Source organism: Arachis stenosperma, chromosome 7 (genome assembly GCF_014773155.1).
Source record: "Arachis stenosperma cultivar V10309 chromosome 7, arast.V10309.gnm1.PFL2, whole genome shotgun sequence".
NCBI lineage: Eukaryota > Viridiplantae > Streptophyta > Magnoliopsida > Fabales > Fabaceae > Arachis > Arachis stenosperma.
Window position 1 is genome coordinate 30,657,215 of NC_080383.1, and position 26,453 is coordinate 30,683,667.

The 26,453-nt window shown below is 32.9% G+C and overlaps 1 protein-coding gene and 2 pseudogenes across 1 annotated transcript; all 3 read right to left on the minus strand.

The window, feature by feature from the left end:
* Positions 1–509: 509 nt before the first annotated feature.
* On the minus strand, positions 510–3,179 carry LOC130940376 (UDP-glycosyltransferase 71K1-like; annotated as a pseudogene).
* Positions 2,684–4,227, minus strand: LOC130940377 (UDP-glycosyltransferase 71K1-like; annotated as a pseudogene).
* LOC130940375 (UDP-glycosyltransferase 71K1-like) lies at positions 4,207–6,545 on the minus strand. The gene is made up of 2 exons (XM_057868488.1): positions 5,044–6,545; positions 4,207–4,439 (listed from the first exon to the last, which is right to left on the minus strand). The coding sequence occupies exons 1-2, from the start codon at positions 6,473–6,475 to the stop codon at positions 4,420–4,422; spliced, it is 1,452 nt and encodes a 483-aa protein (XP_057724471.1). The 5' UTR covers positions 6,476–6,545; the 3' UTR covers positions 4,207–4,419.
* Between the last annotated feature and the right edge of the window lie 19,908 nt (positions 6,546–26,453).

The following is a 26,453-nucleotide window of genomic DNA, read 5'->3' on the forward strand; positions in this document are numbered from 1 at the left end:
ATATAATAATAATTGTTATTTTAGATAATTTATTTATGCAATCAATATAAAATTAATGATGTGGCTTTAGATAATTGTGATGATCAAAATTAAATTCAAAACTTAATTCTTACACACTCGTACTTATAAAACTTTTATATTGTGATGATCAAAATTAAATTCAAAAATTATTTTAAAAGAAAGACACTGAATGCATTGAATCATTGAATGGTTGAAGTATCTCCATTTCAACCTTCTTAACCTATGCGGCAAAGATAGGACGCTAGCTAGGAAAATTTAATAACTTTTATTACTCCTATATTAAACATAGAGAAAGAAAAAAAAGGACATTTATTTAATAGTAATTTTATTGCTTAAATAATTATGGAGTGTTCCAATAATAACATTTCTCAACAACTAAGAAACTATTGTTTGGAGTTCCCCCCTCTTTCTTCTTTAACTAGTAACTAGTAACTAGTAATAGTCTTATGATTCATACAGGCTGATAGTATTTGATAGTCTATGGATACTGAAAATAAACATTTTGAGGTTCTTTATTCACTGATTCTAAGCAAGGAACACGTATATCAATGAAATACCATAGTCATCGTCAGTTGCTACCTGCTTATGATATCACATTAGAAATTATTTTTATACTAGTTTTTTTTTTTTTTTTTCCGGACATTGAGCCAGCTTACTTTTATTCTACTACACAATATAGCAAAGAAAAGTGAATCAACTGAGTGTACAAGAAATTTTGACTTTTGAGTGCATGTAACACAAGCTCATATACTATCAACAAACTCTCCAATAGAATTGAAAGATGATCCACCATCAAGGACAGCATTCCTAGCCATATCTTTCATCTCTTGCAACTTCTTGTGCACAATACTATCTTTCTCCATCAATTTTTTCAGTCCTTTCTCTATCTCATCTGCCATTACAACATCACTTCCAGTTCTATATTCCAGTTTTAACTCCAATGCTAATCCAAACTCTTTCACCATCCTAAAAGCATTCAGTTGCTGTTCTGCATAGATAGGCCATGTCAATATTGGTACCCCAAACCACAAGCTCTCCAAAATAGAGTTCCAACCACAATGCGACACGAAGCCACAAACAGCTTTGTGTGCAAGAATCTCAATTTGTGGCACCCATTCGCAAATCATTCCCATGCCTTCCATCCATTCTAAGAACCCTTCTGGCAAGGCACTCTCATCATCATTGGCTTTGTTCGGTGGTGAACGCATAGCCCACAAGAACCTAACTCCACTACGCTGAAGCGCCGTAGCTATTTCCCTTGTTTGGGATGGACTAAAGCTTCCCCTACTCCCAAAACACAAAAAACAACAGAAGAAGTTTCTTGGTTATCAAGAAATCTCAATATCATATCATATTGGGTTTGTTCTAACTTTGAGTTTGGATGAGATTTTGGATTAATCAAAGGACCAATAGCATATATATGAGGATTTTTCCCATCAGATAATGCATCAATAGCATACTTCTCTATCTCCATAAAAGTGTTAACAATTATACCTTTGGTGTCTATGAACTTCTGCGCTAGCTTGTGACATGGAACGTATCCATCTTTGCTTAAAAGAGCATCAGGTAAAACCATTGAAGGAACAAGATTTGAGATACCTGGAATCAGTATATCAGGATCAGAATCATTGAAAACATCCTCCATTCGACGATTGCGGAGAGAAAGCATGAGACTTAGAAATCCTGCATTTGATGGCATGTATAAATAAGAAGGGATGCTCAGTTCTCTTCCCACATCAATCAGCGAAGCAAAAACGAAATCTACAACCAACGCAACAGCTGGTTCCGACCCAGAATTCGGATAGGATGATAAAATGCTTTGCACAGTTTCTTTGACGTGCGGCGCAAGGTTCTGCAAAAAGGTCAAGACATAGTATAGTGGAGCTTTCAATAGCAGCTCTGGTGGAAGTGGTTCTATTTCAGGGACGTTGACAAGTTCGATTTGTGATTGTGATGATAAATCTGATTTTATATATGAATCAGAAATGGAGGTGGTAGTGAGCTTGATGCAGAGGATTGTGATGGAAAGGTGGTTATAACGGTTGATTAGAAGTTTTGCAAATTCAAGAGCTGAAGACAAGTGACCAATTCCTGGTGAAGGAATGAAGATCAATTTTGCTTTGTTATTCAGCTCAGTGTCATCCATGTTCTTTGTTCTTCTTAGTCTTTTAGGCTTCTGCAACAATTAAAAGGCATGAGGAATTTAAAAACAATAATTACAAAGTTCTCAACAAGAACACGGAACTAGATGAGGCTATGGATGATGCGGTGGCCTTGTTTTTCAATAATCTTCTAGATGCTGAGTGTATCAATGTAGGGTCTAATTCATAATGGAAATATAAAATTAAATTGCAGGCTGCAGGGACTCAAACATTACACTTTCAAAAATGATTTATTTATAGGTAGTTGTTTATTGTTTAAGATAGATAGATATCAATCACACGATAACCTACCAAGATTTTTTTTTTTTCTTAAGAAAATAGTGCATATCAAAAGTCTGACCCTGGTAGCAATTTGCATACTTGATAACATTGTACTATCTGTTTGTTTATTTATTTATAATATATTAAATCTTAATATATACCAAGTCAAACCAATAATACTATAGATGCGATTGGCTCTCAACAACTCAATAGTTAATAGCAAAATACAAAAGGGCACATTGTAATTTATAATTTTCCACTAATGCTAATAAGTATGACTTAGTGCTAATGCTAATAGCATCATTATCATAGAGGTTTAATCAACATTAAAATAGAGCATATGGGAATAGAAAGATCTGGCAACAGTTTAAGAAAAATTGATAGACCAACTACAATAATTTAATTTTCTAACTTATATTATATTAGTCAGAAAATTCTCTACCACACTAATTTATTCATTGGTTCTAAGAAAGGAAAACTATATTCATGAAACACTACAGAATAGTTATAAATTGCTACCTACAATATCCTCAATTAGTTCTTCAACAGAATTCAAAGAAGAGCACCATTAAGGACAGCTTTTCCAGCCATATCCTTCATCTATTTCACCTTCTTGTGCACCACACTATCTTTGTCCATCAACTGTTTCAGCCCCTTTTCAATTTCGTTTGCCATTACAACATCACTATCAGTTCTATAATCCAGTTTTAATTCCAATGCTAATCCAAATTCCTTAACCATCAGAAAAGCATTCAGTTGCTGTTTTGCATAGATAGGCCATGTCAATATTGGCACCCCAAACCACAAGCTCTCCAAAATAGAGTTCCAACCACAATGCGACACAAACACGGCACTTGCTTTGTGAGCGAGAATCTCCACTTGGGGAGCCCACTCACAGATCATTCCCCTACCTTCCATCCATTCTAAGAACCCTTCTGGAAAGTTACTCTTGTCGTTGACCTTGGTCAGTTGTGGAGAGCGCATAGCCCACATTGGCACAGAACACATAGTCCACAAGAACCTATCTCCACAATGCTGAAGTGCCAGTGCTATTTCTCTTGTTTGATATGGACCAAAGCTTCCTCTACTCCCAAAACAGAAAAATAACAGAACATGATGGCTGCTCATCAAGCCATTTCAGTATACTACCACATTGTGCTTGGTCTACATTTGAGTTAGGATGACCTTTGAGATCAATCAAAGGACCAATGGCATAGATAGGAGGGGTTTGACTTTTAGATAATGCATCAATAGAATGCTGCTCGATCTCGGAAAAAGTGTTAATGATCCCTTTGGAGCCTTTGAAACTTTGAGCAAGCTTATAACATGCAACATATCCACCATCTTTGTTTAAAAGAGCATCAGTTAAAACCACTGAAGGAACTAGTTTGGAGATACCTGGAATCAACAAATCAGGATCAGAATCGTTGAACACATCCTCGATTCAACAGGTTTGGAGGGAAATCATGAGACTGAGAAATCCTGCATTTGTTGGCATGAGCAAATAAGAAGGGATGCTAAACTCTTTTCCTACGTCAATCATGGAAGTGCATATAAAATCTACGAACAAAGCAACCACTGGTTTCGAATTAGAGTTTGGATAGGAAGATAGAATGCTCTGCACTGTGTCTTTGACTTGTGGCACAAGGCTTTACATGAATGTCCAGAGTCCAGCCATAATATAATGGAGATTTCAGAAGTAGCTCATGTGGAGGTAGTTCTACTTCGGGGGCATCAATGTGTTTGATATGTTGTTGTGATGAAAAAACTGATTTGATGTATGAATCAGAAGAGGGAGTTGATGAGAGCTTCATGGAAAGGACTGTAATGAAAAGGTGATTACAATGGTTGATTAGGAGTTTTGCAAATTCAAGAGCCAAAGATAATTGGTGAATACCCGGTGAGGGAATGAAGATTGGCTTATCTTGCTTGTTCATCTCAGTTTCCACCATTTTCTTTGTTCGTTTGATGGGGGTCAACTAGGACTTCTGTAAGCTGCAAGGACATAAGTAATAAAAAAAATGAAGTTATTTTCAATACTGAGAACATAATTAAACCAGTATTATTATGAGTGATCATTTTTTAAGAACATTTCTTGATGCTTTGCATGTGATCTGAAGTTATAATTGAAGCACTGATAATATAAAATCAACTGGCAGCTTGCTAAGAACCAAATTTTATTTTTAAAATATGATTTATTTGAAGGCATATCGTTTAGAATAGTTATCAATCACATGAAAAAGAACAAGAATGAGAGACACGAAGAAATAGGCACCCACGAATTCAGGGAATTTGTGGTTTTTGCTTGAAATCTAATTTAGTACATTTCAATTAAAAAATGTTGATCAGTATTTTGTATGACTTATGCCAATCTCAATTTTTCCATTAATTGAGGTTGATAATGTGAATAAATAAGTTCGATATTACAAGAAAAAGAAAAATTTGGAAAGAAAAGTCAGAGTTCTTTAAGCAAACATTGAAAAGGAAACTGATAGAATTTCACATTTCAATATAAAACTTGTCAACATCTCTCTATTCACGATTCTAAGGAAGCGCAATATTTCACCTATGAAATGCAACAATTGTTTTCAGTAGCTACCTAACATATTATCAATTAGTTCTCCAGCAGAATTAAAAGAAGATCCACCATTGAGGAGAGCCTTCCTAGCCATCTCTTTCATCTCTTTCACCTTCTTGTGCACAACATTATCTCTGTCCATCAATTGTTTCAACCCATTCTCTATCTCATTTGCCGTTACAACATCATTACTACCAAATCTATAATCCAATGTTAGCTCAATTGCTAATCCAAATTCCTTAACCATCCTAAAAGCATTAAGATGTTGTTCTGCATAAATAGGCCATGTCAATATTGGCACCCCAAACCACAAGCTCTCCAAAATAGAGTTCCAACCACAATGTGAAACAAACCCACCAATTGCTTTGTGAGCAAGAACCTCCACCTGTGGCGCCCACTCGCAAATCATTCCCTTCCCTTCCATCCATTCCAAGAACCCTTCCGGCAAGGCGCTCTCCTCGTCGATAACTTTGTCTGGTGGCGAACGCATAGCCCACAAGAACCTAACTCCGGTATGACGAAGCGCCATCCCTATTTCCCTTGTTTGGGATGGACCAAAGCTTCCTCTACTCCCAAAACACAAAAACACAACAGAACAATCTGGCTGCAAATCAAGCCATTTCATAATCTTTTCATGGAGATTTTGATCTAAATTCGGGTTTTGCTGTCCTTTGAGATTAATCAAAGGACCAACAGCAAAAATAGGAGGATTTCTTTTTCTTCCTCCATCTGATAATAATGCATCAATAGCATAATTCTCCAACTCTGAAAAAGTATTAACAATAATTCCTTTGGTGTCTCTGAACCTCTGAGCACACTTATAATACCCAACAAATCCACCATCACTGTTAAAAGAAGCATCAGGTAAAACCCTAGAAGGAGCTGGAATTGAAATACCTTGAATCAACAAATCAGGATCAGAATAATTGAAAACATCATCAATTTGACGTTCAAGAATGGAAAACATGTACCCTAAGAACCCAGCATTTGAAGTCATGTAGATATAAGAAGGTATGCCAAGTTCAATTCCCACATCAACCATTGAAACACAGAAGAAATCAAGAACCAAAGTAAAGAGTGGCTTTGATTCATCAGAGTTGGAAGAATATGAAGAGAGAATGGTTTGGATTGCTGACTTGACGTGGGGTATGAGGGAGTCGATGAAGGTCACGACGTAGAGTTCACGCGCCTTCAGTAGGAGTTGCTGTGATGATGGAGGTTCTGGAGTTTCAGGGAGAGGAATGAGTTGGATTTGAGGGTGCGAAGAGGTGAGTGAAGGTGGCGAGGGAGAAAATGGGAATTTACTAGTGAAAACGGTTATGGACATGTTGTTGAAACGGTTGACAAGGAGGTTGGCGAATTCGAGGATAGAAGGTAAGTGGCCAGCACCAGGAACAGGAATGAACATAAGATGTGCCATCTTCCTCTTCTTCATCTTGATGTCCTCTGCCATTTCTTTCTTTTCTTTTTCTTCTGTTTTTTTTTTTAACCAATTCTTTCTTAAAGATAAGAGGGGAAGGGGAAGGGGAAGGGGAAGGCGAAGGCGAGGGATTCTATTGGATAATTCTCTATGATCTACAAAACAAGTGTTTGTGTCTTTTTTTTTTTTTTTTTTTTGTTATCGGAGAGAATAAAGTGTAATCTTCCATCTTTAATTCTATAAATGGAATCAGAAATAAATGAGAGAGTGCAATGAAAGGTGAGATCTTTCACTGGATACTATCTAATTTTTTTTCCACCGAAAAAAATCCACTCCCGTTTGTGTGAGGATGAATACTATAATGCCAATACATTGTATCTAAATTACTAAAAAGGATAAATAAATAATATTTAATAAATTTTATATGATTTATTTTTTATTTTAAATAATTTATTTTTTATTTTAAAAGGTAAGTTATGCAATTTAAGCACTATAATAAAACACCACAGAACTCACCTTGTGTGAAAAAGAAGGAAGAGTAGTGTCGGAATTTTTTTTAATAAATAAAAAATATTTTATTTATTAAAATATATAATTTGTAGTATTTTTACGAATTTATCATATTTCTTATCTCGTTTACAAAATTAAGAATACACGTATTTCATTTATATCATAAACGAGATAAGGCACAAAATGGGAGATGTGTATATTTCGTTTACCGTGTAAACGAGATACGTGTATTTTTATTATATTTGCACTGCAAACGAAATACGTGAAGATCTATGACGTTTATAGTGTAAACGAGATACGTTCCAACAAATTGTTCAACAGGTATAAAAGGATGCGCAACCTTTTGTATTCTCCACAAATATTTTACTTCTTCTCTTCTATTTTTCTTCCGAAAAATAAGCCAAAATGTCTAGTAGTAGTGGATATATGATTGTAAGTGTGTATCCTAATTGCCATATGAGAAACAGTGATACTGGCGGTGATATTTGAGTGTGAGAATCTCATTCTGTTATGCACCCAGCGAGTAAATTTTTTTGTATGAGCTGAAGAGTCTAATATTGAGTAGTGTTTGTGGTAGCGGGAGAAAAGAGATCAGAAGGGTGGGGTATAGGTTGCTAGCACCGATGAAAAATTGAGTTTTTTCGATTTCGTCTATTTTGACTCAATGGCGACAAGCATGTGTGCTTCATGTTTGATATCCATGGGAGAACCATAGCAGAACAAGTGATGGAGTTTTCTGCGGAGGTAAGTGATGTTGGTGGCGGTGGATCTGGCCACTCAAAATTTGTATAGGATGACCCACCTCTTGTACCACCACCACAACAAGTTGCTAGTCCAATGAAAGATATGGACGTTGATGGTGATGACTCCGACAAGGAGTATGTTGTGGATAGCAACGATAGTGGTTCTTCTGAAGATGATGAGGAGGAGGAGTTTGTACTAGAAACGTCGGTTGAGGCATCAATTCAGTATCTTCTACTTGCCCCTCACCCAATTTTAGCCTTATCAGTTGTATCCAGTCATTATCATACATTGGATCTAGATGCGATGCACGAGAAAATTCCATTTTCCAACACTGATGAAGATGATTACAACTTAGACAATGGTGTAGAGTTTCGGGTTAGCTACAGATTCAAAAACAGATATGTAGTAATGTAGGGTGTGAAGAATTATAGTATTCGCAGAAGTACTGAGTACCGAGTTGTGGAGTCGGATCGATTAAAGTACCATGTGCAATCCCAATGGCTAATAGCTGCTATTGAGAAGAACAAAGAGAGAATCTCGAAGATACGTATTACTCACTGCGACAGACGGGCTTCAGTGTTTGTGGTTGATGAGTTAAAGCCTTTTGAGGGTTGGTCGCAAAGTTCATTCCGTGCTCGGTTGATGGCGGGCACGTGTGACTGTGGCCTTTTCCCGTCACTCCATTTCCCATGTCGTCATGAACTTGCCGCCTGTGCCGCCGCAAGTGTTGAATGGGGTCTTTACGTGCATCCGGTGTACAGGTAGGAGACTATGTTCAAGGTGTATGAAGCAGAGTTTTCACTTATACCAAGAGAAAAACTTTTGCCAGAGTGGTATGGGACATGACTGCGTTCTAATCCAGCCATGCACAGGAAGTCTACTGGAAAATCTATTTTCACCAGATTTCGTAAGAGATAGATGAGGTGAGCACCAAGAGAAGAGGTGTGATCTATGGAGACAAACCGGGCATATCCGGAGAGGCTGTCCAAACCAACCTACAAATGAGGTTTAGCTTAGTGTCGCCACTTTGTTTGTCGTTATTTGCGGTTGTTGTTTGTGTAGTTTCTTTGATTGTTCACTTTGCTCTATTTTTACTTAGCCTATTTTGTACTTGAATGTTATGTGATGTGTGTTTAGTTTGATTATTTTGTACGTGAATACTATTTTATTTGTTTACGTCGTTTATATTGTACAAGAATTTTCTAAAATTTAAAATTCAATACAATAACACATTTACATAAAACATCCATACATAAAACATAAATAGTGTGTCACAACTAAATACCAGAGATAGCACAAGTTACATCAACGATGCATACAAACTTAAATAGCGTTCTAAAATACAACACTAATAACATATGAAATAATAAAATACAACACTAATAGCAACATCATCGGTGCTGATCACCCAGGTAATGCAGGCGATGTCCGGTGCCACATGATGGAAGATGTGCCTGTCGGTGAGGTCTGCTAGGACGTGGGTCTGAAGGAGGCTATGGGTGACGAGAGGGATCGTGTAACGGAGGTGGTGGCTATGATGGCAGTGGATGTTGAGGGACAACGTAACTATTCAAGTAAGGCACATAGGCATACGGATGGGGCTGATACTGAGGCTGACCAGGTGGACAGCATGGTGGTGTCGGCATCAGCTAGGATGCCGTCATCAAGAGACCATAGTCCACCGATGGCAATATCGCATATTGAGCGCCGGGTCAAAGATGTGTGCCGTATGAAGAGTCAGACCCTGGTGAAATGTATAGTACCCACACTGAGGTAGACATTGGAGCAGACGAATGCTGATGTATATGCCTATGCTCTGCTCCTTGCCTGTACGGAATTGCTCCGCAATGCGTTGCATCATATGCTGGTCGGTGGTATGAATCTGGAATATATCCTCAAACTGGATCTCCTCGACCATCGATGCCTCGTGATGACTGTTAGATGCCCTGAGGTCATGCCATCTAGGCAGGGCAGTATCCCAATCGTCCCGACCTTCTTGTGAATGTGACCTCGATAGTAGTGGTGGTGGAGGTGGAGGAGAGTGGTGGTGGTGGTGGAGGCGGTGAGTCATCCTGGTCTAATGGCATATCACTGTGCTCCTCCTGTTGGTGATACTCAGCCTCCTCCTTAGACTCCACGTCGAAGCGCTCCAAGTAGCCGCTTCACCAACTCCCAAGTCTTGGTCCCGTACCATGTGTAGAAATCACGGAAGCACCTACCCACTAGCCCTCTGTGCGCGCGTAGCCCGAGGTGGTACGCAACGTCCTACAGAGTGATGGTGCACTTACCCCATGGCAGGTGAAAAGTGTGGGTCTTAGGATGCCAGCGCTCAACGAATTCCATAATTAGAGAGTTGTCAAACACGAAGTTCCTGAGTAGCACTATGTCGCCGAATTCAACCTCCATCAAGTAGAGAATAATGGCATCTAGTGGTAAGGGTGTGTGACTCACTCGCCTAAGGAGAAGCAGGTTAGGCCTCTGATAAAAAATAAAAACCTTAATAAGAAATCTATAAAGCTATCAAAGTTAACAAAAAAAAAACTTCCAATAAACATTTACATAACAAATTAATTTATATAACTTATAAGTAAATTAATTTAACATAAAACTAAAAACATTTTACTTAATAAACTAATTTAAATAAAAATATTTACTTAAATAATTAGTAACTAAATTAATAAATATCTAGTTAATAAATTAATTTAAATAAAAACATTGTATTAAATAATTAATAACTAAATTAATGAACAACGAGTTAATAAACCAATTTAAATAAATATATTTATTAATAACAAAATTAATAAACATCTAGTTAACAACTTAATTTAAATAAAAATTAAATTAAATTAATATTTACTCAACAAATTATTTTTACTAATATCTAAAATCATACCATATCAGTTAACACTTGGTATCAATTCATTCATCTACCTAATATATATTGTATATTAATTCTATAAAAGTACTCTAAGATATTACATAACACGTGTATAAACACGTGATACGACCACATCGTTTTATGCTTTATCTCGTTTATAGTGTAAACGAGATATGTGTATTCTTATTACATTTATACCATAAATGAGATAAGACATATAATGAATTTTCGTAAAAATACTACAAATATATATTTTGATAAATAAAACATTTGTTATTTATTTAAAAAAATCAATGGTGTTGTGTGTATAATTTATTTTAATAAATAATATAAATAAATGAGATATTCATCGATCAAAAAATATCTCTAATTATCTATAAAAACGAATCTTCATTTTCTTATTATTTTTCTTCTTCGTTATAACATAGTCTTTGTCTATTTACAAAATTTGTTGTTCTTTACCATGAGTTTTAAATATTACTAATTTTTTTCTTTTAAATGAGTGCATCTGAAAGAAAGAAAATACAGTAAGTTGGAGAATTCGATGGTCCCAGAACATTTGGACCATTAAATGGTCTCATAATAAAATATATTTTTAAAGTTTTTTTTAACAATTGCTACATAATTCTTTAACTAATTTTAATTATAAATTAACCCCATATATTTTATTTAATTATAAAAATTATTTTTTATTTTGTAAATTATTATTTTATCAATCATCTATTATGTTTATTAATAATCAAAAACAAAAACAATAACGAATTATATCTTCCATTGATCGTAATAAAGATTTTGGCCATTTCAATGGATTAAAAGTTTATATTTGATCGTGACGTTCGTCCGAGCTGCGAAATCGTGTTTCCTTGAAAACCAATCGATTAGATTATCAAAACAATCGATTGAATTATAACTCAATCGATTGGATTACAGTGTATCACAAAACAATCGATTGAAAATTGCAAGGCAGCATGGTTTTTGCATAAATCAATGAAATTTTTTATAATCAAAGAGATTGATACACCATTCCAATGGTGGAATTGAATAATTGGTGATAGATTATTCATCAATTTATAATGTTAATATTAAGGAAAAGATAAGATTAGAGTATCTAAATTAAAATAAAACCTTATAAATTGAAGATAGAATTTTAAAGATAAGATAGATGAATAATAAGATAATTATTTTTTTAACGATAAGAAAGTTTAAAACAGAGTTTAAAACGGCGTAGTACACAATTCAATCGATTGAATTGGAATTCACGTACACAACCAATCGATTGAATTTGGTCAATCCATATTGTTTTGGTGAATTCAATCGATTGAGTAACAAAAACAATCGATTGAATTGTGAGACCTCAGGTTGTTTTCAAGCATTCAATCGATTGGAAAGTATAAACAATCGATTGAATTACAAAAATCCACTTTTTATTCATCCTTCAATCGATTGGGTCATATCACCAATCGATTGATTTATGCGAAAACCATGCTGCCTTGCAATTTTCAATTGATTGTTTTGTAATACACTGTAATCCAATCGATTGAGTTATAATTCAATCGATTGGTTTTCAAGGAAACACGATTTCGCAACCCGGGACGAGCGTCACGGATCAAATATAAACTTTTAATCTATTGGAATGGCGAAAAGCTTTATTACAATCAATGGAAGATATAATTCGTTATTGTTTTTGTTTTTGATTGTTAATAAACATAATAGATGATTAATAAAATAATAATTTATAAAATAAAAAATAGTTTTTATAATTAAATAAAATATACGGGGTTAATTTGTAATTAAAATTAGTTAAAGGACTATGTAGCAGTTGTTAAAAAAATTTTAAAATCATGTTTTATTATGGGACCATTTAATGGTCCAAACGTTTTGGACCATCGAATCCGATACCCAATAAGTTTCAAAAAGTTTTTTAATACTAATATTATATATAATTTTTTGTATACTTTTTTATATATTTTTATATAAAAATAAAAAAATAAAAATATCATCTTTTATAATATTAAAAATGTAAGAAAATAGAAAAAATATAAATATTATTTTATTTTTTATTTTTTGTGATTTTGAGTTTTTCCCTCAACTTGAAGAAGTGACCTAATCTAATGTATTCACTCCATATCATTCATTTATGGACAAAAGGTCATCAAGCTGGTAGCCATGTTCACATAATTAAAATTTAATTTGGATAAATAATTTAATTAATTTTTTAAAAAAATTTAAAATATAAAAATTTATATTGTAATAATTTTTTTAAAATTTATAAATTAATTTTAAAAATTTTAATAAATAGTAATATTATAATTTTTTATAATTTAAAAATAGAAAAACTTTTGATATTTTTCAAAGAGAATTAATCATTACTACTTACTCTTGTATATTTGTTTTTGATGATTGTTATGGTACTTAAAATATGATGTTTAAATTATCAAAATAAATTAAAAATTTAATATTTAATTTAAAAAGTATATATATAAATAATTTTAAAAATTTAAAATTTACTATAAAAGATAAATTAATAAAAAATTAGATATCAACACATAAACACTATAGAATTAACATTTATTATTTTATGTTTTGCTCGATTCCCCTTCTTACCTTACAATCGCCTGTGTTTCGGATCCCGCTAGGGAGACAATGGACTATTTGTACAATGTGTACAATGGCTATTGAGTTATGAAATGAACATCCCCTATACTATTTAGAATAACCATCCGAGTACAAAGGATAATAAACATCTTCTCGAAAAATTAGTTTAATTTTTGGGTTCACCAAGGATCGAACTCTTGACCTTTCGAATCTAGCGCTTTAATACCATGTCATGATACCACTCATCCCAAAAGCTTCAGCTGATGGGAAAATGTAACACTAATAATTATATCTCTAATACTCTATAAACCTCCATTGTACACATTGTATAAATATCTCATTGACTCCTCATACTTTCCCTTTTCTAATTCATCTTAATAATAAAATTAAATAGGCTTGAAATGATTGAAAGAAAAATAATAAAATCTCTCAATATTTATATAGACTTATGATTCATATTTTTGTGCATTAATAACTGAAATTTTGAGGGTGTGTAAGTATGTGAATCATCGAAAGTTTTTTATAACTTATTGAAAATAATTTTGTTTATAAAAGAAAATCTAAGTTATTTGGCATAATCTTGAATTTTAAGGAAATTTAAACTTTAAGCCTTAGACTTTAAATAATTTTGAATCTCAAATACACTTAAGTTTTTTAGTAATTTAAACTTTAAGTAGATTTGGATACCAAACATACTTTATCTTGACCACTAAAATTAATCATTCTTGTTTTCTCTAACCATGGCCTAATTTACATGCACATTATCTTTAACTTTGACTGATGAACTTTTTTTTATTTCAATTGCTGAGTTATTTCTGACTTCGATTGTTAAATTTTTTTAATTTTGAATGTTGAGATCATTTTAAAAAAGGTGAATTCTATGGTGTAGACAAAAAAAATTTTCTACACATATATTAATGTGTTGTCCAAGTATATTAATGACAAGTGTCTAGAGTGAGAAAATTTCAAAGACAATTTCTGAACTATTTCAGTAAGCTACAGTATATTGTTTCCTTATGCATGTGCTCAGCTTAATTTGTAAAGTTGATTGAATTAGATTTGATTAGTACTAATGTGACATGAGAATGGGCCTTGGTTAAAAATGATTGTTTTTGTTTTTCATAGAATTTTGTAAATTATGGATTGGGCCAGTTAAGTTTATTTGAGCATTTAGTATTTTTTTTTACAAGAATGAGGCTTTGTTTATAAATATTATTGATTGGGTATTAATTTTTTTTTTTGGATTATGAGACATATAGGTAATGGATCTTGACTTTAGTCCAAAAAAGAATACAAAAAAAAGTGACATAAAAAAGAAAAGTTAAAACCAAAAAAAAAAAATAAAAAAACATATTTGACGATAATTTATGAGTAGTTCTTAGTATATGGTGTTAATGTATAATAATAATAACAGTAATTGGTATAATAATTAATTCACGCTATATGGTTGTTTATTTTTATAACAATAAATATTAATAAAATTAAAAAGTTAACGATACTTTTTAAAAGGAATAAAAATAATATTGATAGACATAGTAAATTCATAATAATGTTAGAAGTTAATAATAATACCAGAATAATATAACAAAAATAATAATAACTATGGTAAATTGTCCACAACTATTACTTTTATTATTAGTCAAATATATAAGGTTTATGAATTATAGTTTAATGTAGAATTTAGAGTATAGAATTGAGGATTTATACAGTTTATAGGGTTAGGATATACATGTTATGATTTAGAGTGCATGGTCTAAGTGGTTGAATTTTAATATTTAGGGGTTAAAGTATATAATTTAGAGTTATTTGACAATAAAATAAAATTAACGGTATATAATAGGATATGATATGAATCGAGTATTTAGAGTTAAAAATTTATTATTTATAGTTTAAGATTTAACAGTTAATCTTTATGCTGTATATTTTATTATTTATGGCGTATGATTTAGTGTTTAAATTTTAGGCTTGAGTTTTGGAAGTTTAATTAGAGGTTGATGATGAAGAGTAATTCATTTAACATTTAGGTTATAGTAATGTTAAGGGTTATAGATTAAGATTTAGAGTATAAGTCTAGGAATAAAGGTCTAGGATTTAGGGTGAAGGATTTAGGGTTTTGGTTTTAGTAGTTAGTGTTAAAAGGTAAATGGCGTGGTTTTAAAATTTTGGACGTAAGATTTAACATTAATAGGCATGTGCTATTGGGTTTATACGTTAATGTTTAGAGTTGATAGTTTAGGATTTAGTGTTTGGGGTTGAGTAATGACGGTTTAAGATTTAGGGTTTGAGATTTACGGTTTAAAGTTTATAGATTTAGACTTCAGTGTGTAGTGTCGAGTGATAAGATTTTAGGGTTTAAGGGTTTAAGAGGTTGAGTGTAGCACTGAAAATTGTGCTTTGATGTCAAGAGTTAGGGTTTATAGTACAATAGTGAATTTGGTGCCTCTTCTTATTATTTAGGGTTTATAGTACAATAGTAAATTTGGTGCCTCTTTTTATTATTTAGGGTTTTGAATTTAGAAATAAAATCACGTTAATACTTTCATTTATATTATATGTAACTTAAAGTATGTATTATTTAAATAAAAAAATAGTAGTAATAAATTTATTCTTATGATAAGTTAAAGGGCAAGTTACTTAATTAAATTGGTTGAAATTGAAAATTACTAAAATAAAAATTTTGTAATACTGCAGACGAATTTGCAACATTTACATATCTATAGAAGTCGCTATAGGATGTAGTGGTTTCAAGTTGGAAAGTAAACCGATACATCCTATAACAATTTATATGTAATTGCATAATAGTGATAACTTCTCGCAGTTTTTTTTATAATTCATGTTCTTTAAAAAATACTACATCCTCTAGCAATTTCTAGTTAGCATTCAATCTCACATCGATTGCTACACTTTAAATTTGAAACCACTACACCGTCTAATAATTTCTATAGATATGTAAATATTAAAAATACGTCTACAATGTTAAAAACTTATATTCTGATAATTTTAGATTCCAAACAATTCAATTAAGTAACTTATCCGAAAATAAAGTATTAATATTCTTATTTAATTATTTTTTGTTGTATTTTATATATAACGTATGTAACACCCTCACTATTAGAAGTCACGCTTCCAGCTGCGCTACTCTGATAGCAAGGAGTATTACGACTACTTTACATACTAAATACTAAAATAGGAGCCTGTGACTCGACACTGTATCACTGATTTCCTTGAAAACCGGAAATAAACACTATATCTTAATAAAAATACAAACAGGCATAGATTCATATACAAGACTCCTTACATAATAACTCATAATATAATATACATATAAAACATACAATTCCTATCCCTCTTACAAATTTGTAATAACAAAGACGAGGGAATAAAATAATCTAATTAATACAACAACATATCAACCAAACGCAGTATAACTCTTCTTAACGCTTCTTCATCCGGTTCTTGAAAAGGTAAAGCTGTAGGGGGGTGAGAACCTAACCACACGGTCTCACCACGAAGTTTCAAAGTTGTCATAAGAAGATATTCAATAAGAAAACTGTTTTCAGATTCTGTGATTATCATTGTCTTAAAAACACTTCTAAAATCCAATAGCTAATCGTTTAAAACCTTTTCAAAGAGGCAGTATTTAACATTTTCAGAAATTCAAAGTCTTTTCTTTCTCATAAGCAAATCTCAATCAGAAACCAACCACACAATCAAACAGCACAGTCATTAATTCAGTGTAACAACCCTGATTTTCGAGTATGCGAGATCTTTTCTGAAGGTACGAATTTCTCCGGAAGATCAGTAAAGGGAACACCTCTGTTATATCATCAAGCATCTCAATCCTCATTATCATTATGTCATCCTTAAGCTAGAACCTCCTCTGAGGCAAGCTCGATCGCGAAGAACCTAGTTTTTGAACCGTATCGGTTGGTAGTTTTGATTTTGACTTTCGTAAATAGTCTCTGTTTGATGAACCGGACTCGATTCATGAGAGGAGAGAGATAATAGTATAATATTATCATTATATTAGTATTATAAAATGCTTGAATGATATTATAAGGTTACCTGGTCTATTTTTGTTAAAAACAGAAAATCGGTTTAACCGGATTTACGGTTTACTGGTGCAGCTTAGCACCAGCACTCTCTGATGACTTTAGCAATGCTAAGGCCTCATTATACATGTTCTATTATCATATTAAATATGTTACTAGTGTCATTTATGCTAGTAGCTCAGAAAATAATTTTTAGAGATATTTTTACAAGTGTTCCGATACACTTAGTTTTAGTTGTTATACACCTGAGATATTTTAATATTATTTTAACCCACCTCCAAGCCAACCAATCACAACTCACCCTACAAATTTGAAGATGGGGTTCAATTTGTGTTAAAATCATGTAGAAAAGATGGGGTTTTAGTGGCTGCTAATTTGTTATGAATTATGGTAAAAATCGTTTGCTGAAAAGACTGAAAAACGGGTAAAAACAGAGAAAGAATTTGAAGAATTTACGAAGAACACGAAGAACACTTTGAGTGTGGTGAAGAACAATGAAGAACACCTTTTGATTCATAAAAGGGCAAGGAAGTAATTAATTTGGTGTTTGGGGGGTTATTTGGTAATTTTTGAAAGTTAGGATGGTTAAAGTAGAAATATTAAAAGTTACGGGGGTAAAAGTTAATTTTAAAGGTTAAAAGGTAAAGGCAAGGTAATTTTCGAAAATTTAATAATAAAATAATAATAATAAAATATTACATAATAATATTTAATTAAAAATAATATTTTAATAATAATAATAAAATAATGCGAAAAAGGCAGTTTTCTGTAAAAGCTTTAGAAAGACAACTTTAAGTGCAGAATCTCATAATTACTTTCATAAAACACTTAGGGAGTGGTAAGAACATATTAGTGAGGCAAAGATAAAAGAAAGATAAAAAGTTGAAGAAAAGATAAAATTAAAGAAAAGTCTGTAAGGTTTTAATAACAGAAAAACAGACAGAGACTAGTGAACGAACTAGGGCAACTTAGTTAGTACTTGAGTTGCGACTAGTGTTAGGTATAATATGAAAAGTTAAACTGTTTCAGAGCAGAGTAGAGAAACACAGAGAACAGAGTAATCAGAGTAAAGTAAAGAGATAAAGAGAAAAAGAGTTATTTTAATAATTTATATAATACATATAATGTTTAAATATGCATCTCTGTTATTGTAATATACTAGTGTATGTCTCTGTGTACTCTATAGAATAATTAATAAAAATATATAAATTTTTTAGAAGATTAAAATAAAAAATATATATAATTATTATTATAAAGGGTTAAATACAATTTTGGTTCTTAACGTAAAAGTCGAAAATGTATTTCGTTGTCGACTTTTTTTTGTTACAAAATGATCTGGAAGGTTTAACTTAGTTTTAAAATCGTCATTTTTACGAAATTTTTTATCTTTATTACCAAATTACTCCTAACTAAAAGAATATAAAATTAAAAAAAGGAAAAAAAAAAGGAAAGCAGGGTTGGGGATGGGATTCGGGGAAAGTCGCTCATTGGATGGCGGGGAGTGTTGTTTCTAGGGGAGAGGGGGAAGGCGGAAGGGAACATCCACGCCGCCCCCGCTTGACATGTAAAAAAGTTATTCATAATCAAGATAGTCCCTAAAAGTTCAGACGTATGTCTTTTCATCCTTAAAATTTAAAAAATTAGTCAAATTAGTCGTTATATATATTTTTAAATTTTTTCATAATATTAAATTTAAAATATTTTTTCATAGTACTAATTTGAATATTATTTTTAGACCTTAATAAACAAAATTCTCTTTATATAAAATAATTAAAAGAATTAAATTATTATAAAGTTATTTTGTCATTTATATTTTAAAATTTTATGTATTTAAATTGTAATTTTTTTATAGTGGAATTTTTTTATTTAAATGAATTTATGAAACTATTGTTGATTATATATTCAAAAATTTAATTTTTAAATTTGACTAAATAATATAGTAGTTTTTTTTTAATTTAAATATTTTAATTTTTAAAAAGATCTTTCAACAAATTAAAAGATTTAAATTTTAAGATAACTACTATATTAGTTAGTGAGATTTAAAAAATTAAATTTTGAGTATATAATTAACAATAATTTGATAAATTCGTTTAAATAAAAAAATTATTATAAAAAATTTACAATTCGAAAAGGTAAAATTTTAAAATATATGTGAAATAACTGTATAATAATTTAATTATTTTTATTATTTTATGTAAAAAATTGTTTATTAAGGTCTAAAAATAATATTCAAATTAGTACTAACAAAAAAATTTTCGATTTAATATTATGAAGACAACATAAAAAAATCATATAAGGACTAATTTGGCTCATTTTTAAAATTTTAAGGATGAAAATGAGTTACGTCTGAACTTTCAGGGACTATTTTGATTATGAATAACCTTTTTACATGTTAAGTGACACGTGGCGTCCTAATTTTTAAATAATGTGCTATTTTAAAATTGTCTAGCTTCTCTATTATTTAAAACTGCACTTCTTTTTTATTATAGGAAATATTCTACTTTTAAGAGTTTTGTTTAATTTAAATTATTAATATTTTTTATTATTTTTACAACTTATATTTTTATATTTATAAATACACATCTCGTTTACACCAAATTTGTATGTATTTTATTTACACTATAAATAATGTTTATAAAATTTGATAAAAAATATAAGGTTTATGAAATTTGAAAAAAGATATATATCTCATTTACTCTGATTAAATAAATTATTTTTGTAATAATTTTAAAAAATATTTATTTCAATAAATTAAAGATTTATTTAATTTATTTAAATAGAAAATCTTATGATTCACATGTTGGTTGGGTGAGATTGTTACTGTGAAAATGCCAGATGTATATTATAGGGTTGATGTGGGTGGGACAGTAGAGTTTAGTTCACAAGGGTCACAAAGAGTAGGTATGACATGATTTGATGGCAGATATTTTTTTTTGAGTTTACAGTAAGCATGCTGCAGCGTTAAAATTGACCGATTGATCAACAAGTATGAATATTCAAAATTTCATTATATTTAAAAGTTATATATATATATCTGGATTATTTATTTTATTAATCTACGATTATATTCAAGTTCATAATTTGTTGAAAAAATTATATACGTGTTGTTAAGATATACATATAGATATTTTATTCATATACGTATATTTTTTATGTATGTATATGTCGCTGTCTATATATATAGATAAGTTAAAAATAAGATCAAATGAAATCGTTAATTTAAATAATGATAACCTAGATTTGAAATTTACAGTTTTATAATTTTATAATTTTGGAATATTAAAGTATTTAAATAAAATTAGATAAAAGCAAAAAAATAAAAATGAATTCAACAACCGAAGAATATTATTTTGCCAAAACACACACACACACATATATATATATATATATATATATATATAAATTTTAACTTTGTAATTAAAAAAATATTTAAATTGCTAATTTAAAAGCGTAAATCTCAAACATATTACAGATTTTAGTTAACATAATATTTAATAAATTTAAATTAAAAGTTCCTATTAATATGTATGTTGAGATGCATGCACAATCTAAATTTTTATTTGTATAAAAAATGGAATATAATACGATCTTAATTAGGCTTATATATATAAAAGCGTATCGTAAAAAGTATAATCGTATGTATATAGTTACATGAAGTTGTATTATCCGAAAATAATAAAGTTGTATTATAGAAAATAAAAAAATAGGATAGTCATCAGTCCATGTGTGTCATAGACTCATAGGTCTTTAGTGGGGTTTTGATTTTTTAAATATAAAATAACCCACATCGATTGAGATTCACTAAGTGGGAGAGTGCTTCTCATGTTGGTTGGATTTTCGAAGAGTCTTCGTTGCCGTTCTGGAACTTGCAGTGACTTCCATGGAGAATGGAAGGTATAGGTTTTATGCCGTCAAAAAGGGACGAATTCCAGGAATTTACCTGCCATGGGAGGAATGCAGCGCACAAGTAAACGGGTTTAAAAAGAACGAATACAAGGGGTTTCATGTTCGTGCAGAGGCTGAAGAATATATGCGCCGCGGAGGTTGCTTCTATGGAGGTGGAGGGAACGCGTTTGGAGGTGGTGGGTGTTCCCAACATCTACCTCTGGCTTCTGTATATGCAAGCCCTTCTTCTCAAAAAGTGCAATACTTGAGCCATTCTCCTAGCAGTGTTTTCGTTGGTGGTGGTAGTCATGGCACATCCGCATCGTCAGGTAGTTTTTTTCTTCTTTACATAACAGTTATAATGTTTTTCTTGGCCGTTGTACAATTTCAAGTGGAACTTTTTCTTCGTAGGCGGAGAAGTGGTCTCCGAGACCCAAGATCCTGGATTTTTGTATGTGGAGGACTTTGAACTAATGCTCATGCGAGCTTGTTCGACTCTTGCAATTGGAGCTCCAATCTTCGTGCCTCAAGACAGCAAGTCGTCAGAGGGTGTGTGATGTTTCGATTCATTGTTTTCCTTCCAAGCAATGCAAGAGGATTACAACTTGTGGCATATGGCCCAGAGTCTGAAGAGGAAAAGGTGGCTACGCAAGAAGTTTCTTTCGCCATGCTGGAGAAATTGGTCGATGCTAGTGGAAAGAGCATTTGTGACTATAATTATCGAGTCCTCGGTCGTATGCAACACCAGATGAAGGATGAGATGCCACAGTCGATGTTTGAGCGAATTCGGATGCTTGAGGAGGAGAACGCTGAACTGAGGCACCAGGTCAAAATGATTGAGGAAATGTTGGGTGATTAAGGGTGAAGGTGATTAATGCGTGGTTTGCTTAGGAAGGTATGTGGTGTATCGGTGCTTCGTTGTATATGAATTTTGTGTTTTGTTTTGTGTGTGGGATGTAGGATGGTGTTTGTAGTTTACGGCAGTCACAAGTTAGAAGAACTCACTGGAAAGAAATCTCAGTTTATATGCCCAGTATGGATTATAGTTCATAAAGCATGTAGTTATATTTGTCATTGCCTTTAACGAAGTTTTCGATTTAAATTACAATCTGGTGTGTCTTATGTGAATGATGTAGTCCCATAACCATAGTGTACTTATATTTGAGTCTTTTTTAGAATACGCATCATGTACAAGATTAAATTTAAATGGCTTATTAATATAAGGGTTTAAAAAATTGAACGATTTATGTGATGAAGTGGATGAACGATTTTGTCATTGATTTATGTGATGAGGTGGATGAATGATTATCACTAATATGCATTGAGTAATCTAAAATGGTGTATCTTTTTTAGGTAGGCATTGACCACCTTTAATATTTAAATGATGGAGGATACAGTGTCTTTCTAACAGATTTTATTTTAGTAACGTTTATGTTCCGAATCAATTTTTATTCATGTACAGTTTAATAATTAATTTTGGGCATTAACTTATGATAAATGTAGTACTTGTGATAGAAATTGTTGGTCTTTTTCAACGGCTACCTAATCGGCGCTGCATTTTTGTAGGGTCAAGTCTGCAATGTTGCTGTCCTTTCATTGGTGCAGATATCGAAGCGCGCCTCTGAAGCTTCTTCACATCAGGGATGGCTTCCCCGGTAAGATTTGTGGAATATAGCAAAACATAAAATTTGTATTTACGACTCACTAGCATAAGAGGTCACTTTATGATGTGGGTTGGTATTTCCTTCTGCCTTCCCATTCCTTTTGCTGAATGCATGTGGGCCCACCCAATACATAAACATGTTTCGATGTCTTTTGATTTTTGTGGGGGTATTTTATATCCAAGTGTTTGATCCACAATCCTTCACTTGTAGTTTTCTTTGGTGCCAGTACCCATCGCCTAAAGGTTGGTAAACATGGATCCAAACAAAGAAGGTGATCAAGGAGGAAATGGGAAGCTCCCATCGGTGGATGAGTCGGTTGTGGAGAACGCCAACGTGAGCAGGTCCATTCTGGAGTCCCAAGCACAACAAATCAACAAACTGATGGCCATTGTTGGTGGCCATACAACAATATTAGAGATGTTGTGCGCCTCCCATGCTGAGAGGAAGAAAACTCGGTCATTCCATGATGAGGCGAAGACATTGGATCCACAGGTGCACCATTTTGGAAAGAAACAGCAGAAAAAGCAGGGCTCCTCCACTAAGGCTAACTGGAACGTCCATGCATTATTGCATGTTGACAAGGTTAGAAAAGGCAAGACCAGTGGCATAAAAATGCTGGTAGAAGAAGGAGTTCTAGGCTGGAACAACCTTTGAAGGTGAACCTCCTTTGATGGTTTTAGTAGTGTTTCTCCAATTTTTTTTCTATGTATAATGCTGGTGACGATAGGCTTCCTAACATCTATGCATGTCATTTTGCTTTACCTACTTCACGACAGAGGAAGTTAGATTATGATTCAGGTGAGGGGTCGCATAAGCCCTTTGTTGAAGGCCCTGGTGCTGCTGAGGATGGATCCCCGTTCTCAACTAGACTTGCTCATTGGAAGTATATGGATTCTGGGGAGCTACCTGAGGTATTAACACTTCCTGTAAAGTATGTTAACATGCATGTTGTCACATCCTCGTAGTGGGTTATGTGGTTATTGTGTAACTATTTTATTTTACTGCAACAGTTCTTCCAAGTCGTGTTTCGGCCACCACAAGGGAATCGATTTGGGGCTACCGAAATGGCGGTTGCTGCATATATATTTGCTGTTGACTTGGATCAGAGGTGAGTTCCATGGAACCGCAAATGGAATTATCATTTCTCTTACGAGCTGCATATGTCCTTGTTGTTCAATAAAATTGCCATCTTTTGGGCTTGTTGTCTTGGCTCGAAATTATTTAGGCCTTTTGGGAGCTTTATGGTTTGGAAGTTTTTTTTTCTTCATGGGTCTACATGATCCATTATGGAGTTCTTTCAGGTGTGACAACGTACATGTCCAAGACTTAAAAATAAACAAGGTTTAACGGTACTGTTTACATTGCCTACTGATTTTTTTTTAAATTAATATCTTGGGCCTCCACAAAACATTATCTCGGGCCGAGGGTTTTATGTCTTGCTTGTGCATGATGTTGGCATTGTGTTGTTTCGTATTATCTTTCTTACCTTTTTAGACATGCACTTGCAGAAACTACATGCTTTGTTATATCTTCTAATTGCGCAACTTCTGTGCAAATTTGAATTAATATGTTCCTTTTTTTGGTGTGTGTAACGTTTGCTGCGCCGTGTCCTCGCCAAAGAGAGATTTTGTTCCCAGAGGAGCATTGCCAAGGAGATCGATGTGCCCTTTGGACTCTTAGACCACAACACGAGTTAGTGGACGACGTCAGTTCCTTTGATTCGCATTTCCATTGTCCTCTCTTTTTCATTATTTTCCTTGTATTTTGTTATCTTCAAACTAGGGCTTACCCTTTCATCCCCTTTAATCGTAGATCCTTAACCTACTGGTGAGAATGCTGACTGTGGAGCGCGGTGATGAGTTAGCATGGTGGCTACCCACAACATTTGCGGTAAGGCATGCTATTCCTGACAAACATTTTCCATGCACTGCAATTACTTTCTTTATGGAGTTAATCGTATCAGGTGTATAACATTTTGGTCTAATTATTGCTTCAGCAACTGGCCCTTAACCCAACAACATACTGCAAGGACACACTAGAGTTCATACGAACTCGTTACATGATTAAGAAAGCTGACAAAATAAAAAAGGCTAGTCGAACTGAGAACTCCATATTGTTCTGTACCCTTGTATATGTATTATTCACTAACAAAGGGTCTACAATGTTCCTCCTACCATGTAGATTTACATCCCCCTCAATAAGGATAGGCATTGGTTTCTCATGATCGTTGACCTCGACTCGGGAGACCTTATCTACCTGGACTCTGCGAAGGACCCAGATGATCGGGCGCACAGAGTTCAGATGATGACATACGTTGTACGGTGCAAAATTTTTATCCCTTATGGACTATTCTATTCTTGGCGTGACGTCCAATGTCATGTATTCTCACATTGGGAAGTGGATGCAGGCTTTCTTCTTGGAGACAATGCTGACGGACAAGAGGTTTTATGAAAACCAAGCAAGTATCCCACCGCTGGTGTCGCGGTTCAATCTGAGAGAACCTCTCGTCACACAACAAAAGGACAACTCGTAAGTTCTATTTGAAACATAATTTATTTTCATCAACTTCGAAGAATACTTCATGGACACAAACTAATTTGTATTTTAAATTACTTTGGGTCTTCTTTTAACCAAAATGCAGAAAAGATTGCGGAGTCTTTGTAGCCCAATGGATGCAACTTTCCCATCTGTGGAGCACGTATGATATTCAGGTGAGCACTACACATTCATGGGAGAAAATAGCAACTATGACACCTTTGATAGTCAATTTTCATACTTTGTTGTTTGATATGGTCACCAATGGTTTGCTCACTAATTTAGGGTGTCACTGACCTTACCCGAATGAGTCTAGCACTAGACATTTTCTTCTCAAAAGCCAACAAAAAGAGGGACGAAGTGGTGAAACTTGCTATTGATTATTGGGACAAGCATGATCAAAAATCCAGCACCACGAGAACGAAGTCGGCGAAGGAATCTGTCGCCGAAGTTGTTTCACTGGCCACCAGCAGCAGCCAAAGCATCACCATCTAATGTGTAGGGATTGCACGGTCATGTTCCATGCCGAATGATGCTTACGTAGGAGTACTTCTTTTTGGGACAAGTCACATGATGCATTTTGGTTAGATTAGGGGTATATAATCATACTAGAAATTGCTACACTTTGTGTTAGTATATATTACTATTGGAATCCGTCTTGATCAGCACAAGATCATGGATTCTGCTGTGTATCTTTTGGGAATTTGTGCGCTTCTCCTGATCATGGGCGTATGGGTATGAGATTCTTTTGGGTATTTAATTACTGGCTATTTTTGGCACGGAACAACAATGTTTAACCTTGTAACTTTGCTGTTTCAAATTGTTAAGATTTCACAACGTCCTGCGGATTAAGTAACTTCAACGAAGTGATTATGTTATTTGAAAGTAGCATTAGATTTTTAATTTTTAGATATTCAAACTTCACATATAACATGTCCAAAATTAAAAAATCGTTTTTATCATGTTGTTGACAGAACCCAAAATATAATGTGTATAACAGTTTTAATATTACTAGCATACCTTTATTGGAATAAGTAACATTATTTGATTCATTAGTTACTATGAATCTTAATTTTAAAAGGAAAAAGATTCTTGCAATGCACATTTAGAGATTTAGAATTATTTGCAGTAGTCATTAGCATGAAAAG